Consider the following 17,056-nt stretch of genomic DNA (forward strand, 5'->3'; position numbering starts at 1 on the left):
ACCTCATACGGCCATACTGACAGAAAAATAAAAAATAACCACATAATCTGCCGTGGTAGTACAAAGTGACTGGAAAAAGGGAGTAAATTGGGATTGGGACTGAATAAATGCTCAAAAAGTCACTATTAGTGATGAGCACGCTCGGGTGGTCTCCGAGTATTTGTACCTGCCCGGAGATTTAGTTTTCGTTGCCTCAGCTGCATGATTTACAGCTGCTAGCCAGGCTGAGTATATGTGGGGGTTGCCTGGTTGCTAGGGAATCCCCACATATATTCAAGCTGGCTAGTAGCTGTAAATCATGCAGCTGAGACAATGAAAACTAAATCTCCGATAAGTTACAAATACTCGGAGATCACCTGGGCAACGAGTCATGTGTTCATGATTTCCCTGGTATTGCATAGGTGATGGAATTACTATCAAGGTATCAGAAATTTCCACAGGTTATCTCATCTGCAATATAATGAAATCCTGAAAACATGATGTGTTGGAGGCCCTGAGTTTGGGAAACACTGATCTAGATACAGTATATACCAAATAGATGGTGCCAAAAATCGAACTCAAAGACAAGCTTCCCAAGTCATACTTGTTTTGAAAAAACATTAACAATAACTTGATGACTGCATAACAATGCTCAATAATTAAAAACAAGAAAGCACCAACAAACATAAACTAAGATGAAATAAATAAAAAAAGGAATGAAAAAAAGATGAATCGCATGTGCAGTAGAAAGCCGTGGTCAGGTTACGTGTGTTATAAATGGTGCTGTAATAAGAAGAAAGTGAGAGGCAACATGTTGATAGTTACGCTGCAGAAAATACCAGCATGTGAAGCCTAATGGGGGAGGATTGGGGGTGTAGGAGCTGAAGAAGAGGAAAAATGAGAAAACGTTTAGAGTTGCTAGGCAACCAGTGACGCGAGCTGTGAAAGGTCTAGGGGTTAAAGGGGTTGTTCCTATTCACTGTCCCCAGGTCAAGTGCTCCTGTGCTATACTCACAGTTCCCCAGGTCCAGTGCTCAAAGTATCTGTTTACTCACTGACCCTAGGTCCGCTGTTCCCCGTATTCATAATCTCCAAGTCAGGTGCTCCTAGTATCCATGTTTTACTCACAGTACCTGGGTCTGGTGAGCCTAGTGACTGCACTTTTACTCACCATGCCTGGGTCAAGTGCTCCCAGTATGTGTTCTTTACTCAATGCCGATAGGTCCAGCACTCCTAGTATCTGCACTTTACTCACTGTCCCCAGGTCTTGTGACCCTACACTTCTGGTATCCATGCTTTACTCATTTTCCCACGTCCAGCATCAATACTTTACTCCTCATGTAACTGAGGCCATCACTCCTGGTTTATGTTTTATTCATTGTTCCCAAGGTCACTGGCTCCTAGTATTAGTAATGCTGGTGGGTTACCTTGGAGGGGCGTAATTAAATGTCTACCAGGTCTTCACTCGAGCTTCTGCTGGTAAGGATAGGCTGGGCTGCTGGTAGAGAACAGGTACCACTCCAGAACAGTCCATGGGACTGCATCAGATGACTGCAGGGTCAGAGACGTGGGTAAGATGTCCAGGAAGACAAGACAAAAGCATGGTCAGATGGTTCAAGGGCAGGGTAGGCAGCACGGGTTCACAAAACAAAGCTGAAATCAGAGATGGAAAAGTCAAAATGAGCAGGGAGACAGACCTGGTCGATAACGGGAGACAGAATGCTGAGAAATGCATAAACAGGTGCTGGCAGGCTAGGAACCAATGTTCAGGCAATGAGTGGTGGGAGGAGCTACATAATATATGCCCTGCTGACATGGGATAAGCCAGAAAACCTAATCTCTGCAGGACACAGTAGGGTTAAATTCCTGCAGAGACCGGCCACGGCCAACAAAAGGCTAAATGACAATGAAAACAACATGTAGATACAGCAGTGCTGAGGAGAGCTGCAAGAAGCAAACTCAAGAGGATGGCCTGACACTGAGAAGCTGCCCAGTGAGTAGGGCAGCACTGAAGAGGCATGCGAGTTACCACTGTGATAGTATCCATGCTTTATTCACTTTTCCCTGGCTCTGACATGGCTCCCAGTATCTGATATTGGGCTCAGTACTGATATGAAACAAAGGTATTGAGAAAGCTACCAAAAGCAATCCATATGGAACATTCCCCTGTATGTTGCAGACCAGCAAGGGGAACCTTTGAAAATAAAAAAAAAGCTTGTTTGAAGCTTCTTTATTAGAAATTCATTAAAAGTGTGTAAAAAAGTAATCACTTCTACAGCGCAGCAGCCAATAACTGAGCTTAATATCACATACCAGCGCATATAGTGAGTAAAGAAGTTTTTGTTTTGCTTTTTTATCCATGTCTGGAGACCAGGATTTTCTGAAATGGACAACCCCTTGTAGATCTATCACTAATTGTGCTACTGGTCGCCTAGCAATACTAGACAGTTTTCTTTTGCCCGATCAGGCTTTATGGCTGGCGTCTTCTGCAGCTAAGCTACCAACATGATGCCTCCTCCCTTCCCGTCCTTTATTCCAGCACCATTTACATTACTGGCTGTTCTAGGAAACACACAAGTTCTCTGACAAACACTTTCTACTGCACAGGCTCTTCTCATTTGTTTATTTTCTTCCATTTGGACCTCATTGCAGAACATTTCTTTTATTTTCTACTATTGGAATTCATTTGCCATAACCACAGGACCCAGATGAAGATTCAGACAGCAGGGATAGGGAGCCCCTCTCTTTTTAACTTGTAATCTAATATATAAAGCTGAATGTGTGTGTGTGTGTGTGTGTGTGTGTGTGTGTGTGTGTGTGTGTGTGTGTGTGTGTGTGTGTGTGTGTGTGTGTGTGTGTGTGTGTGTGTGTGTCCGGGATTGGCATCTGCACCGTCGCAGCTACAGCTACAAAATTTTGCACAGTCACACGTCTGGACCCCGAGAGTGTCATAGGCTATGTTGTGAGGTGAAATTTTAACCCCGCGCATTCCAATTCACCAAACAATTTTGCCCCTATCTACATAATGGGGAAAAAGTGAAAGGAAAAGTGTTGGAGGCAAATTGACAGCCAGGAGAAGATGGCATACAGGTATATACTATATACAGGGGAGATGATATACAGCTATATATTATATACAGGAGATGACATACAGGTATATACTATATACAGGGGAGACGACATACACGTATATACTATATTCAGGGGAGATGACACACAGGTATATACTATATACAGGGGAGATGACATACACGTATATATTATATACAGGAGTAGATGACATACAGCAGGTATATACTATTTACAGGGGAGATGACATACAGGTATATACTATATACAGGAAATGACATACAGGTGTATACTATATATAAGGGAGATGACAAACATGTATATACTGAGGGGAAAATAAGAGGTGTGAGGTGAAAATGAGGAGTGTGAGGTGAAAATGAAAAGGTGTGAGTGCAAAATGAGAGTGAGGGAAAATAATGGAGTGATGACAGATGTGAGGTCGAAATGACAAGTGTTAGGGGGAATGAGGAGTGAGGGGGGAATGAGAAGAGTGAGGGGGAAAATAAGAGGTGTAAGCGAGAAAATGAGAGATGTGAGGGGGAAAATGAGAGGCGTGATGGGAAAATAAGAGACGTGAGGTGCTATAACTAACCACAGATATTTACTATGCCCAGGCAACGCCAGGCTCTTCAGCTAGTATTATTCTATTTCTTTTAAGAAAAAACCTTTCCCTCAAAAAAGTATGGTAATTCTTATTCTGTCTCATCTCCAATTGTACCAGTTGAGGGGAATTTGGCACCTCTTTGTATAAGAAAGATCTTGGGATGTCACCTCTACCACTGTCAATAGTTATTCTCTGGAAATCAAATGTGTCTTTTATGATCACATGACTGGTTTATGATCAATACGTCAGTCAGTCCAACAAGGTGATTATCTTTACAATCAATGTTTACCTTCACATGCTAGTACTGAAGTCTCACAGGTTTTTGCGTATTGGGCTTCCTCTTCAACATTACATTCTGCATCTACATTTCAACACATTGAGTCTTCATCAAAGAGCAGTACTACTGTCCACTGAGCTGCACCAGACTGGGGTCTTTATCTAGCCTTTCCTAGATGACTGATTGCTAATATCTGACTCTGGAAACTTCAGAGAACATTGGTTCTTAAAAAAAAATCTTAAAATATCTCATCTTGTTTCAGCAATCACCCTAAATTATCATAGTTTCAGAGTAGCCACTTTGACCATGAACTCAGCTGACCCTTTCCGACAAAAAAATTTTGAGCCTCTTTCACATTGTATGTCATCTGAGATCTCTCCATCATTATTCCATTCATTACATGATGAAAATCCTTGACTTTCTCACCTCTGCCATCAGAGAAGTGCCATGGGGTTAGGTTCATATCCAGGTCATTCAAAACATTGTTCTGAAATACTGGGACAAGATTCTGTTATCTCGCAACAAAAACATGCTTCTTTCTCTCCTTTAATCAACAAATATATCCTTGGATGGTTGACCCTATACTAAATATCTTGGAACTTGAATCTGACAGCCAGCTGTCTTACAGTCCTCACTCTGAATAAATCAGGTTGCGATTGGGTTACACATAAGGTCACGCCAGGTTCAGAAAATGTGATATATCAAAGAAAGATCTCTATCCTTCAACATGAAGTAACTTTAAGCCATCAGACTAAACTTGTTCCATTTTCAAACATTTCTTCATCAGAAAGCTGTCCAGATCCCATCAGACAGCTAAACTGCAGAATTCTATATAAACAAGCAGGAAGCCACCATAATTAATGCTTGTGAGCAAAAGATAGATTATAACTTTTTTAGCCATATATTTCCATCGTTATACCTGTAAGATATAGTGGAATACCATAGAAGAGAGGACATTAATGCTTACTTCTTGAATTTAATGGTCCTGTTCCAATAGTTCTATCTGTTAGACTGCATTAAACGACATTTTATTTCCGAGATGATTCGATTCTTGAGTGGGAAACAATTGTAAATATAAGGAAAGTTTGCCCAAAATTTTTCCCAGCACACATTTATTTATGATCGGTAATGAAAAAAAAAAATGTTGAAATGCAAGTGTGTTCATAAATGTGACCTATTTTACTCTGATACATAGACAGACATAGACCGTCTATTTGCAAATTGAGATAATCTTTTCATTGGTGATTGTGAAAATTTCATTATTTAGTACTCTTATTTTCCTTACTTTCTTGTGTGCGAGATGTCATGTTACTTGATTATAACAGATTTATGTTTTATCGTACCACTAGTCGATAACATAAATCTGTATCATAAAGAAAATTGTTACTCACCCCTGAAAATTCTTTGATGTTTTAGATTATGTTTTTATGGACAAAATATTCCTTATTAAAAACATGAATATAGCTTCTCTTCTGTATGACTTCTCTCATCCTTAACAAGATCTGATTTTGGATTTAACAGTTCTTCACATTCTGAAAATGCAAATTGCTTCCCCCTCATGTGAGCTTTTTGGTGATTAACAAGACTGGATGGCCAGGAAAAACATTTTCCACATTCTGAACATGAAAAAGGCTTCTCTCCTGTGTGAATTCTCTGATGTCTAACAAGGTGTGATTTCTTGGTAAAACCTTTCCCACACTCTAAACACGAATATGGTCTCTCCCCTGTGTGAATTCTTTGATGTATAACAAGATTTGATTTCCCAGTAAAACATGTTCCACATTCTGAACATGAAAATGGCTTCTCCCCTGTGTGAGTTCTCTGATGTGAAACAAGATCTGATTTCTGGTTAAAACATTTACCACATTCTGAACATGAAAATGGTTTCTCACCTGTATGAATTCTCTGATGTGCAACTAAATGTGATTTTTCTGAAAAACATACTCGACATTCTGAACATGAAAATGGCTTCTCCCCTGTGTGACATTTGTTATGTCTAACAAGATGTGATTTCTCTGTGAAACATGCCCCACATGCTAAACATGAATATGGCCTCTCCCCTGTATGAATTCTCTCATGTCTAACAAGAGCTGATATCTTGTTAAACCATTTTCCACATTCTGAACATGAAAATTGGTTTGAATTTCTGTGACGTGTCTCATGTTTAAAAAAATGCGATTCATCTGTAAAATTTTTACCCCCTTTTATGTGTGAATATGGCTTCTTCCCTATTTGAGTTCTTTTATGTTCAACATCCTTCCATTTATTTTTATTTTCCTCAATAGGCAAATCTGAAGCTAGCATTTGATGAAAAGGATCAAATAAAAGATCTTTGCTGAAAAGGGCTGAGGGTATATCTGGGAAAATGGCATGTTCTTCAAATGTATCTTCTGAGATACCGTCATCTTCTGCTTTAAAATCTGTAGACATAACATGTTCCTCTGAGCTTCCGCTACAGTCACCTGCCGAGAATAAAATTAATTTTGTTGCATTTTTGAATAATACAACCTAAATATTATATTGATACTGAATAACATTTCTATATAAAAATGTCCATACAAATTGCAGGGCAAATAGCAAAACTCAATAATTAACCGATTTAAGTGTAAAAAAAAAAAAAATTAAATAGCTGTTGGTTCCTACATAATCCCCACATATAAAAAACTAGGGACAGGGAGTTACAAGAGGAAAAAGACCTACCGGTATGTTGTCTTTTTATCCCTATTGAAAATAGTCTGGTTGAAATCCATCAGCCTGACACCCACCACCCATGATATTTTCTGCCAGAGGAAGGCCAGGCCACATCTATTCTTGATTGCCAGCTCACTCTCCCAAATTCTCCATACACAGGTGTACTCATTCTGCCAAGTGCTCTGGCGTTCTCTACTAGAGAGCCATGGTAAGAATCATCTGGGTGAGGTTCATCTCACCGAGAACAATAGGATATGTAGTCCAAAATGTGACACACTGGATCCTTATTTGCCCCACATCGTCTGATGTCAATCTAATGTGTATGTGGGCCTTACAAAAACTGCACACAGCCAACGCCTTTCAAGAAATAATAGGTAAGATTATGACTTGCGTTCCTATTCGTGGATTGATTGGTTTTGAATTCGAGATAGAGTGTGATTGGCCAATTCTTCAGTCTAATCAAACCTTTAATTCTTTTTTTATGATGGAGATACTCAGAGCAAGCTCTTTTTCTATCTACCTAATCAATTTACTGTATGGCCCCCATATAGGGATCTTATCAAACACAACAATGATGAGAACAGATTCTACACTTGATGTTACCCAGAAGGCAATATATAAACCCTTCTTATCTGATGGAGCTGTGGCATCTCAAATGTACATGTGACAATACACGTCACCTAATTTGTAAGAACTATGACTACATGATAATAATAAAGCCAAAATCTAGATGTGAATTTAAGTCAAGAGGCTAAACCAATAGCAATGATAAACCTTCATTGCTCATTAACCTTACCCTTTTGCACCCTGTCCCTCTGCTCCTTGACAGGAGAACAGCTCCACTATGGCCTGAAAGAGCTGAAAAGTGTGTTAAACACTTTCCGATGTGTGACGCACATGTACACCACATGTTGGGAGCAGGCCTATGGAGACCTGAGAATAATATTGCTCAGTTGTTTATACCACACACTAAATGCTGTAAAATAAAAAAACAGTGATTTTCTACAGAAGTCATGTGCTGTAGTTGTGACGTCACTACTGTCGCCATGTCAGCTAACACTGTTGGAGCACTAGAGCAGCAGCGGGTAAGTAGTATTTCTTCTATGCAGGCATATATCATATCAGTACTTGTTGCATTTTTACATCCTTATTTTATCATCTGTAAGAGTTTTACATATTCATCCAAAATAAATGATTTTGCCTTAGGGGAGAATATACAACTAACAGAGACAGAACACAGTGCTCAAAAAACTAAGCATCACCTATGGAATTTTTACCTTCTTTTGGCATATGGGTTGAACTTAGTGGTTACTACTCACCCGGATAGTCATATGTAGGAATTTCCTCTTTACACCACTTATCACCAATCACAAATGTCTCTGTAGTATTAATATGGGTCAGAACTTTACCCTGAAACACAGATGGTAAAAATCACAGACAGATGGAGAAGTCCCATCTATGATCAGCTCTAATCCTGCCATCTCCACCGTTCTCATTACACAAGTATATAATGCTGGTGGATAAAACAAGACTGAGCACAAGACCTTCACAGCCGTCTACACATCATAGGGAAGATCTCATGACACCTTCTGTCCATCTACCTGATGATCCTGTGGCAACTTGAGGTTTTCTTCTGAACAGTCCTGTAGAAGAGTATGACTGTGACATCTCTCTGGTGTTGTCCTCCTACTGGATGGAACTGTAGGATACATATAGAGGGACTGAATTCAGTCTTTATATACAGATATTTATAGGCTGTGTGTATTTAGTCCTGTCTATTACCTGGTGATGTGAGGGGCTGGGGATCCTCTATCAAGACGTCCTTGTACAGATCTTTGTGTCCTTCTAAATACTCCCACTCCTCCATGGAGAAATAGATGGTGACATCCTGACACCTTATAGGAACCTGAGACATACCATGATACCGTCATCCCCCCGATCCCTTCATAGTATTAATGTATAATAGCAAAGTATTCACAGCCGTGTCACCTCTCCAGTCAGCAGTTCAATCATCTTGTAGGCGAGATCTAGGATCTTCTGGTCATCAATGTCCTCTTCTATAAGGGGGTGAGGTGGAGACCCTGTGATTGGGCTCTGGGGTCTTCCCCATCCCTCAGACACTGGGGCCTGACCGCGCTCACTAGAGGTCTTCTTCACTACTGTGTAATCCTAGTTATGGAGAGACTCATTAATAAATCTCATTAAAGATATTTCCAGAGTCCTCACCTCTCCAATTCTGTCCATCTATTATTCCCATGGATAAGAACGATGTAATGTGACACCATCAGAATCTCTCACCTCTCCAGTAAGCCGGAAGAGGATCTCTAGGGTGAGGTGAATTATCCTCGCCGCCATCTTTTCCCTGTCCTTATCCATCTTTGATGGGTGAATCAAAAAAATTCTCTTATATAGATGGTTTCCACTGAGATCAGATATTGTAGAGACCTGAATGAGAGAGGACAAAAAAAATCATAGAGAATCCCATGTAATAAGAGAATTAATGGAGATAATAATGGGAAACATAAGCAGAGATAGAACATGTAGATGTTGGATTTTCTCTTTTTTATGTATTGGAATAAGAGGTGTATATCTTATAAAGGCAGCTCCGCCACACTTAGGGACAAACTGTCAACATCCTCCTCACGAATGCTAAAAGAAAACATTGGCGTGGCAAAAGAGATGTTGAGGTATGGCACATGATCCCAGTAGATCATTATGGGCCAAAATAGTTAGATATAATAAACACTGCGCCACTTATGCAACCCATGTTATGGTTGAGTTAACAACATAAATACAGTATATCTAGAACTCGTCACATTGTAAAGACATTCAATTACAGATGCCAAACAAAGTGACTGAAAAACAATTTGCTTGAAAAAGGTTAAAAAACCATTGCTATGGTGGTTCTGGGACATTAGTGGACCATAGTGAGAGCCATTAGCCACTTGAAGAAAACAGTGAGAAAACTTTTTAAGAGTGGTCAACCAACCAAAAAGGTCACCAACTACACATCGACAACTTATCCAGGTCATAAAAAAAAGCTGGAAAGAACTGTAGGTCATTATTTGCTTCATTTCAGATGGGCATAATACAGGTGATTTTTTTATAGTCTTCCAACTCTACTATTGTTGAAATTTCGTAAGTTTAAGCATTATTGTGAACTGCGTAAAGAAAAAAAGAAAAAAAAAAAATCAGAAAGTGCCGTACCTTCGCCAAAAATGGGATAAAAAAAGATCAAAATTTTGCTACAAAATGATATCAATAACAAAAATACTGCTCGTAGCGGAAGAAAAAAGCTCACGCACACAAAATAGTTACTGGTCTCACAACATGGAGAAACAAAGCAAATTTTGGTTTCTAACTTTAGAATGTTATAGATCAAACAAAATAAAAAAAAACAAAACAAAAAAACTTCAGAGGTTTTGTATCGCCATAATTGTACTGACCTAAATAATGTCGTCAGGCCATTTTCTTTACTACAAATTATATGGTGTAAAAACAAAACCCCAAAACAGAGGGTTTTTTTTGAGCTTTTTCACCATATTTATATTTTTTCCCATTATTCAGTACAATAGGTGTTAAAATAAATGTGACGCCAAACTACAACTCATCCCGCAAATAAGTTCTCATATGGCTATGTTGTTGGAAACTAGAAGGGGAGAAAAAAAACACAGAAGAGCATAAAAATGACTAATGAGAATGGGCGCAATTGTTAAATATTGTAGCGGACAATTCCTTCAAAAGTAGATTTTTGGTCTTTGCAGTTCTGATGATCTGATGACAAGATCAGCAAGTCTAGGTCTAATTGGTACGTATGGTATATCTTCAATAAAATAAGGGCTATCTTGTGGATTGCTGGGGATCTGACAGCTCTAACCCTCTGTGATCCATGTCTTGAATAGCTCTTAGGTGCACGTTAGAGATGAATAAATTGTGTAGAATTTTTAGGAATTCGCTACAGGCAGCAACTTCGAAAAATATGTGATTCACTTTACGTGAATGTGGAAACATAGGAAACCCAGCGCACAGCCATGGACCTAACAGAAGAACCGGGGTGCAATAGGTAGAGAAAAACCATCAGAATTGTGTATAGAAGAAAAGGCACTACCATAGTATGCACACCAGAGCAAATAATACGGTAAGAAAAAAAAATCCACTTTCTTGGTTCACAGTTAAAACATAATTTAAAAGAACAGACAAAACTGTTGCCTGCCCGGGCACATATGGTGACCCCAAATATACAACTTGGTACACAATAATGCATATATAAAGCATACATATAAATGTGCATATAAAATATATATCCCTCCGTTAATGGCTCATGGGGTGTGCGGAATAACCCATCCACAAAAAGGAAATAACATTGGCATGAGATAGGCAATCACTCAATACCTATAGCAGCCCAACCATCCACAACCCTAAGGAAAAGTAGTTAGTGGATATACCATGAAAGGAGAGAATTACCACGTTGATGCGAACCTGAAGAAAATGACAGGCTAGAGGAACCGGGATGGACCACAGACCATGGCCCCACGCGTATCGCCTCACAGATGAGGCTTCGTCAGGGGAAGTGAGAAAACACAGTCCAAACGTGGATATATATACATACTAGTAATGTCTAATAGCCCACCGGTGTGGGTGCCGTGATCCATCAAAGGCGGCACCAGGATACAACGCAGCCGCCGTAAACCATCCCAGGGCGGAAGAGATGAGAACCGCCCATTGCCGCCACCTAGAGAATGAGATGCGCAATCCCAATAGATAAATGGCTATATAAATATAGTGTCAGTTCCCTGATGACAACCCAAAAGGGCCGGCATAATAGAATTAGATGAGCAATCCACTCATAAAAGTCCATACACCCTGAACCATAGCACCCGACCCCATGAGCCAATATCTGCAAACCTGACCTGAGGTACAACCCCATGAGCCAAAATAAAGACCCTAAAGCAGAACCAAAGTGGTGATGCAGAACCCATGATAACCGACCCCATGAGCCAATATCTGCACATCTGACCTAGGGTTCAACCCCATGAGCCATGATAAAAAACCCTAAACGGAGCCACAGTAACGATGCAAAACCCCCCCATATGAACCCCAATCGCAAGTAGATCCTCAAGAGTTTCAATATCCATATCCAAGTAATGTACTGACCCGAATAATGTCGTCAGGCCATTTTCTTTACTACAAATTATATGGTGTAAAAACAAATCCCCAAAACAAAGGGGGTTTTTTGGAGCTTTCTCACCATATTAATATTTTTATTCAGTACAATAGGTGTTAAAATAAATGTGACGCCAAACTACAACTCATCCCGCAAATAAGTTCTCATATGGCTATGTTGTTGGAAAACGGAAGGGGACAAAAAAAACAGAAGAGCATAAAAATGACTAATGAGAATGGGCGCAATTGTTAAATATTGTAGCGGACAATTCCTTCAAAACTGGATTTTTGGTCTTTGCAGTTCTGATGATCTGATGACAAGATCAGCAAGTCTAGGTCTAATTGGTACGTATGGTATATCTTCAATAAAATAAGGGCTATCTTGTGGATTGCTGGGGATCTGACAGCTCTAACCCTCTGTGATCCATGTCTTGAATAGCTCTTAGGTGCACGTTAGAGATGAATAAATCGTGTAGAATTTTTAGGAATTCGCTACAGGCAGCAACTTCGAAAAATATGTGATTCACTTTACGTGAATCGCCTAAAATGGTCAGAACTATTTTACACAATGCAGATTAGTCAGAGGGACTACAATACCTCACGTGCAGCTATCATATCACTTGCACAGCCTGGGGCCACATTCCCACGTTCAGTATTTCATATCAGTATTTTTGAGCCAAAGCCAGGAGTGGGTGAAAAATGCAGAAGTGGTGCACATGATTCTATGATACTTTTCTTCTGATTGTTCTGTTCCTGGGTTTGGCTTATGACCAAAAAGTGGCCTAACAGAAGGAACTATAATGGCCTGTATAGAAGCAAAAGCAGGAAATGTATCATCCACTTTAGGGCGAATCTGGATATGGAGAAGATGTCACAGCTCATAAAGAGGGGGAGAAAGTCATAAAACAAAGGTGACAGTTGCAGCTTAAAAGGACAGTGTACATTTATGCAGAATGCAGAAGCAAGCCATCAAGATGTGTCACACACCGTACTGGTTTTCTGCACACTTATTTTATTAATCACATTAAACAAACATACACACCACATCAACACTGTTGCCAGTGGCATGTTGAGGCGGTTATATTTAGCAATTTTTGGTTGTTTCTTTTTGAAAAGCAAGGAATTGTGGTAAGAAAAAAGTTTCATTGTAGTGTATTAAAGAGATATGGTAAAAGGAAAAGTGGTAGTGGAGGGGTAATACATAAAAAATCCCATACCAAGGCAACAGGCAAGTATCAACAGCAGTGATTGCAGTATGTATGACATGATGGACCAGATGTTATATCAGCCACTGCATTAACTTGATGCACATCAGAAAGCGGAAACACATCTCCTGAACTACCAGGTTTACTTCCATTATTTTTAGAGAGCGGTGTATTTTCTCCTATATATTAGGAGCTCGAGTCTATTGATGATTAAAGAGAACTTGACAGTGGATATATGCTGCAAAGAGACGGCACAGATGCCGAGGAAATGACACCAATCAGACCAGGACCAAATGCATTTACATACAGTGCAGGGAAAATAAAAATGCATTTTTGGTGGTAAACAGTGGAAGTTGGACACATTTGGGTAATGCAGTACTGGCACTCAGAAAAGTGGTGGCATTGGTTGACACACTAAAAAATTGGTGACAGGAACCTCTTACGTGAAAAAATGCTATAAACGTGCAGATATGAGGTAAGTCTGCAAGTTATTAGCTTCATGAACCTGCCAGGCACCCACACTTAGAGCCACGCTGCCAGGAGGAAATCAATTATATTCCCCCAGTAGGCTCGCTCTTTCAGTCAGTCAATACAGTGTATTAATAAACAGGTGTTTGTCACCACATATCCGTTTACCAAAGTCATATTATGAGGACACAATGACATTACTAAGGCTGTATGAGCACTAAAGAACTTAAAGGGAATTTGCTACAGTCCTAGGAGACCTCAGAGTGTTACAAGTCTTTTCAGAGAAAATGGAGGCTTAGCAGAACCTTCAAATTTGGGTTGAATCAAATTTCCGTGAATCTGGCAAGTTCGAATTTTATAGGTTTCACTTTTCACTAGTGCTCACGCTCAACCTCCACTCCATTCATTGTCTATGGCAATAGGTGAGAACAGCGTTCTGCTGTATCGGTCTCCGTTAGTCCCATAGACAATGAATGAGGGGGATGTGGAGCGAGTGCACATAATTTCTATTCAAGACAGGCCTAGTCAGGAATCCAAAACCACCTTCTTGTGATCACTGGGGGTCCCAGAGGTCAGATCCCCACCAGCTAGCAAACTATCCCTTATCCTGGCTTGTTATTTTGGGAATTACTCTTTTAAGAGTTAAATTATCTCCGGTAATGAAGGGGTTAATGTCCCTTGCACCCAGTAATGGGGAATCTCCAGCACCTACCTCCACCTGCAGAGCCGCACACCACCACATATATGGCTGTTCTGTGCGAACAGGACCTGTGATGAGGTCACAGTCATGTGATCAGTCACATGGAGGGGAGGAGTCAAGGGATAGGGTGGCACTATATAAGGCATGCATAGAACAGAGCTTTGTGACTGTGAGTGAAATACGAACCCCGAGAGTGAGGTGCAGCTCCTTGTCATCCTTCAGGAGCACAAATGGGAAATTCTCCCTTCCTAAAATGATAGAGCAGGTGATAACTAGTGATGAGCGAGCGTGCTAAAAGAGTATCTTCGCGTACTCAAAAACTATGTTCAAGTCCCTACGTCTCTTCGACAGTCACTACACATGCAGGGCATGCCTGTGTGTTAGGCAATCCTGGCATGTGATGCAGCTGTCGAACAGACGGGAGATATGTAGCCATGGCGAAGCACTGAGTATCTTCGGCATGCTCGAAAACTATTAGCACATGAGCGTCCTCTGATCACACGCCCGCTCGACACTACTGATAAATACATTGTCAGCCTACATAGCCGACTACTGAGGAGCCTCTCTGTATGTTTTTATGTCCTTCCTCAAGGCCAGGTGATATTTTAGGGTGTATATTTCCATTTTAAGCTACTTCCCTGCTGTCTGTGTGCGCTCCAAATGGGGGCTTTCATTTCTTATTACTATTAATTAATCCTTATTCAATAATTTTTTTTTATGCCAAAAATTGGAGTTATAATCCTAATACCTGTGTGGATATTATATAGGTGTATATGGATAATGTGTATACAGTTGTGCTCAAAAGTTTACATACCCCGGCAGAATTTTTGCTTTCTTGGCCTGTTTTCGGAGAATATGAAAAAGTTATGACTCTGGGAAGAAGGGGAGTGAAAAACGAAAAAAGCTGGGGTCATTAAGGGGTTTACATCACTAAGAGTATGTGCACACACAGTGTTTTTGCTGAGTTTTTGGAGTGGAAACTCAAGTTTTTGAAACATTTTGAACAGTATTCAGAGAGTTTCCACTCACTTTCCATAGAACATATCCTTAAGGTACCTTCACACTGAGCAACTTTTGAACGAGAACGATAGCGATCCGTGACGTTGCAGCGTCCTGGATAGCGATCTCGTTGTGCTTGACACGCACCAGCGATCAGGATCCTGCTGTGACATCGCTGGTCGGAGCTAGAAGGCCAGAACTTTATTTCGTCGCTGGATCACCCGCTGTCATCGCTGGATCGGCGTGTGTGACGCCGATCCAGCGATGTGTTCACTTGTAACCAGGGTAAACATTGGGTTACTAAGCGCAGGGCCGCGCTTAGTAACCCGATATTTACCCTGGTTACCATTGTAAAAGTAAAAAAAAAAAAAACAGTACATACTCACATTCCGGTGTCTGTCACGTCCCCCACCGTCAGCTTCCCGCACTGACTGTGAGCGCCGGCCGTAAAGCACAGCGGTGACGTCACCGCTGTGCTGTGCTTTACGGCCGGCACTGACACAGTCAGTGCGGGAAGCTGACGGCGGGGACGTGACAGACACCGGAATGTAAGTATGTACTGGTTTTTTTTACATTTACAATGGTAACCAGGGTAAACATCGGGTTACTAAGCGCGGCCCTGCGCTTAGTAACCCGATGTTTACCCTGGTTACCCGGGGACTTCGGCATCGTTGGTCGCTGGAGAGCTGTCTGTGTGACAGCTCTCCAGCGACCACACAACAACTTACCAGCGATCACGGCCAGGTCGTATCGCTGGTCGTGATCGTTGGAAAGTTGCTCTGTGTGAAGGTAGAGTTATTTCTTGAACAAATAAAGGCTTGCTTTCTGCATAATGTGTAACACACCATCTCCCCTCTTGCAGGAATGCTTTGCGAAGGTTCCTGCATTCTTCACGTTTCTTGCATTTTGGTTTACACAAAATACTTGAATGAACAGGTTGTCTACCCTCAGCAAAGGTATTCTTCCTTTTGTCATTTGTAATCCACTGATCTCCTTTCCAATTTTCCTGGCCTAAAAAACTCTTCGGAAGGTAAGTATAAATAAAGTGTTTCTATTATGACATCACAAATCTCTGCACTTACCATTCCGGGATGACTACCTTAGCTTCAAAGTGAGATCAAACCTAAAATATTCATTACTAGCAGGATTATTATTATTTAGTAATTTGAAGAGCATACATTTTAACTGATCAGTAAAGTTCTCAAGACTTAGAGACCTATGCCCCCATAAAACATAAGATAGCTATTCGACTGACCGTTATCTCTCCCGACTCCCCCATATCTAGGAGTTCTTGGCTGAGCGCTTGTGTTCTCTTTGAGGGAGCCATACTCTTCTCACAGTGGCTTATTTTGCGGAGAACAAAAGGATAGACTGTAACTCCGACATCATCTCTCAGATAAGAGTTGGGAGGCAGCTGCCAGACAAATTAGACTGTTGGCATTTATTGGCAGGTTCAACTAACTAGTTACATTTTTATGGGGGCCTTTATCTACAAGAATTGCTGAGTTAATATGTGGCCTCTCGTCCACACCCATTAGTTTTACTACTCATAGTTATACTTTGCCTAACAATCTTCTGTAGATCTTTCACGGTATATCTTGTGATTTGGGCAGAATGTCCCTCTTTAGATGATTTTTCTTGTTACTCTTCCTATATTCTACTATAAGGGAAGTTTGGCCTAGGAATATTAATACTTTTTCCCTTAGCCCCAGCAATACAAGATGTTCCAGAATAGGTACAGTCTCTATTTCACAATATTGTTGACTCCAGGTGATGGACAATATCCAAGGGTATGCCTGTAAAGAACATAGAAGGATATCCCTAACTTTTCATAGTAAACATTTAAACATTAATTAAATACATACAGCTCTGGCAAAAATTAAGAGACCACTGTAAAATTT

General features: G+C 40.5%; 1 protein-coding gene and 1 pseudogene across 1 annotated transcript in view; both read right to left on the minus strand.

Annotated features, from left to right (window-relative positions):
• LOC138666607 (zinc finger protein 585A-like) overlaps positions 1-14,336 on the minus strand; it is a 112,436-nt gene extending 98,100 nt beyond the window's left edge. Inside the window, exons 1-7 of the mRNA XM_069754803.1 lie at positions 14,169-14,336; positions 8,919-9,065; positions 8,610-8,789; positions 8,403-8,526; positions 8,222-8,319; positions 7,940-8,030; positions 5,379-6,391 (exon numbers count right to left, since the gene is read on the minus strand). Coding sequence (XP_069610904.1) covers positions 5,379-6,391; positions 7,940-8,030; positions 8,222-8,319; positions 8,403-8,526; positions 8,610-8,789; positions 8,919-9,065; positions 14,169-14,198 — 1,683 coding nt within the window. The 5' untranslated portion in view covers positions 14,199-14,336. The remainder of the gene's footprint in view (positions 1-5,378; positions 6,392-7,939; positions 8,031-8,221; positions 8,320-8,402; positions 8,527-8,609; positions 8,790-8,918; positions 9,066-14,168) is intronic.
• On the minus strand, positions 7,087-7,239 carry LOC138668290 (U2 spliceosomal RNA; annotated as a pseudogene).
• Positions 14,337-17,056: the final 2,720 nt, after the last annotated feature.

The sequence above is a fragment of the Ranitomeya imitator genome, chromosome 2 (assembly GCF_032444005.1).
Source record: "Ranitomeya imitator isolate aRanImi1 chromosome 2, aRanImi1.pri, whole genome shotgun sequence".
NCBI lineage: Eukaryota > Metazoa > Chordata > Amphibia > Anura > Dendrobatidae > Ranitomeya > Ranitomeya imitator.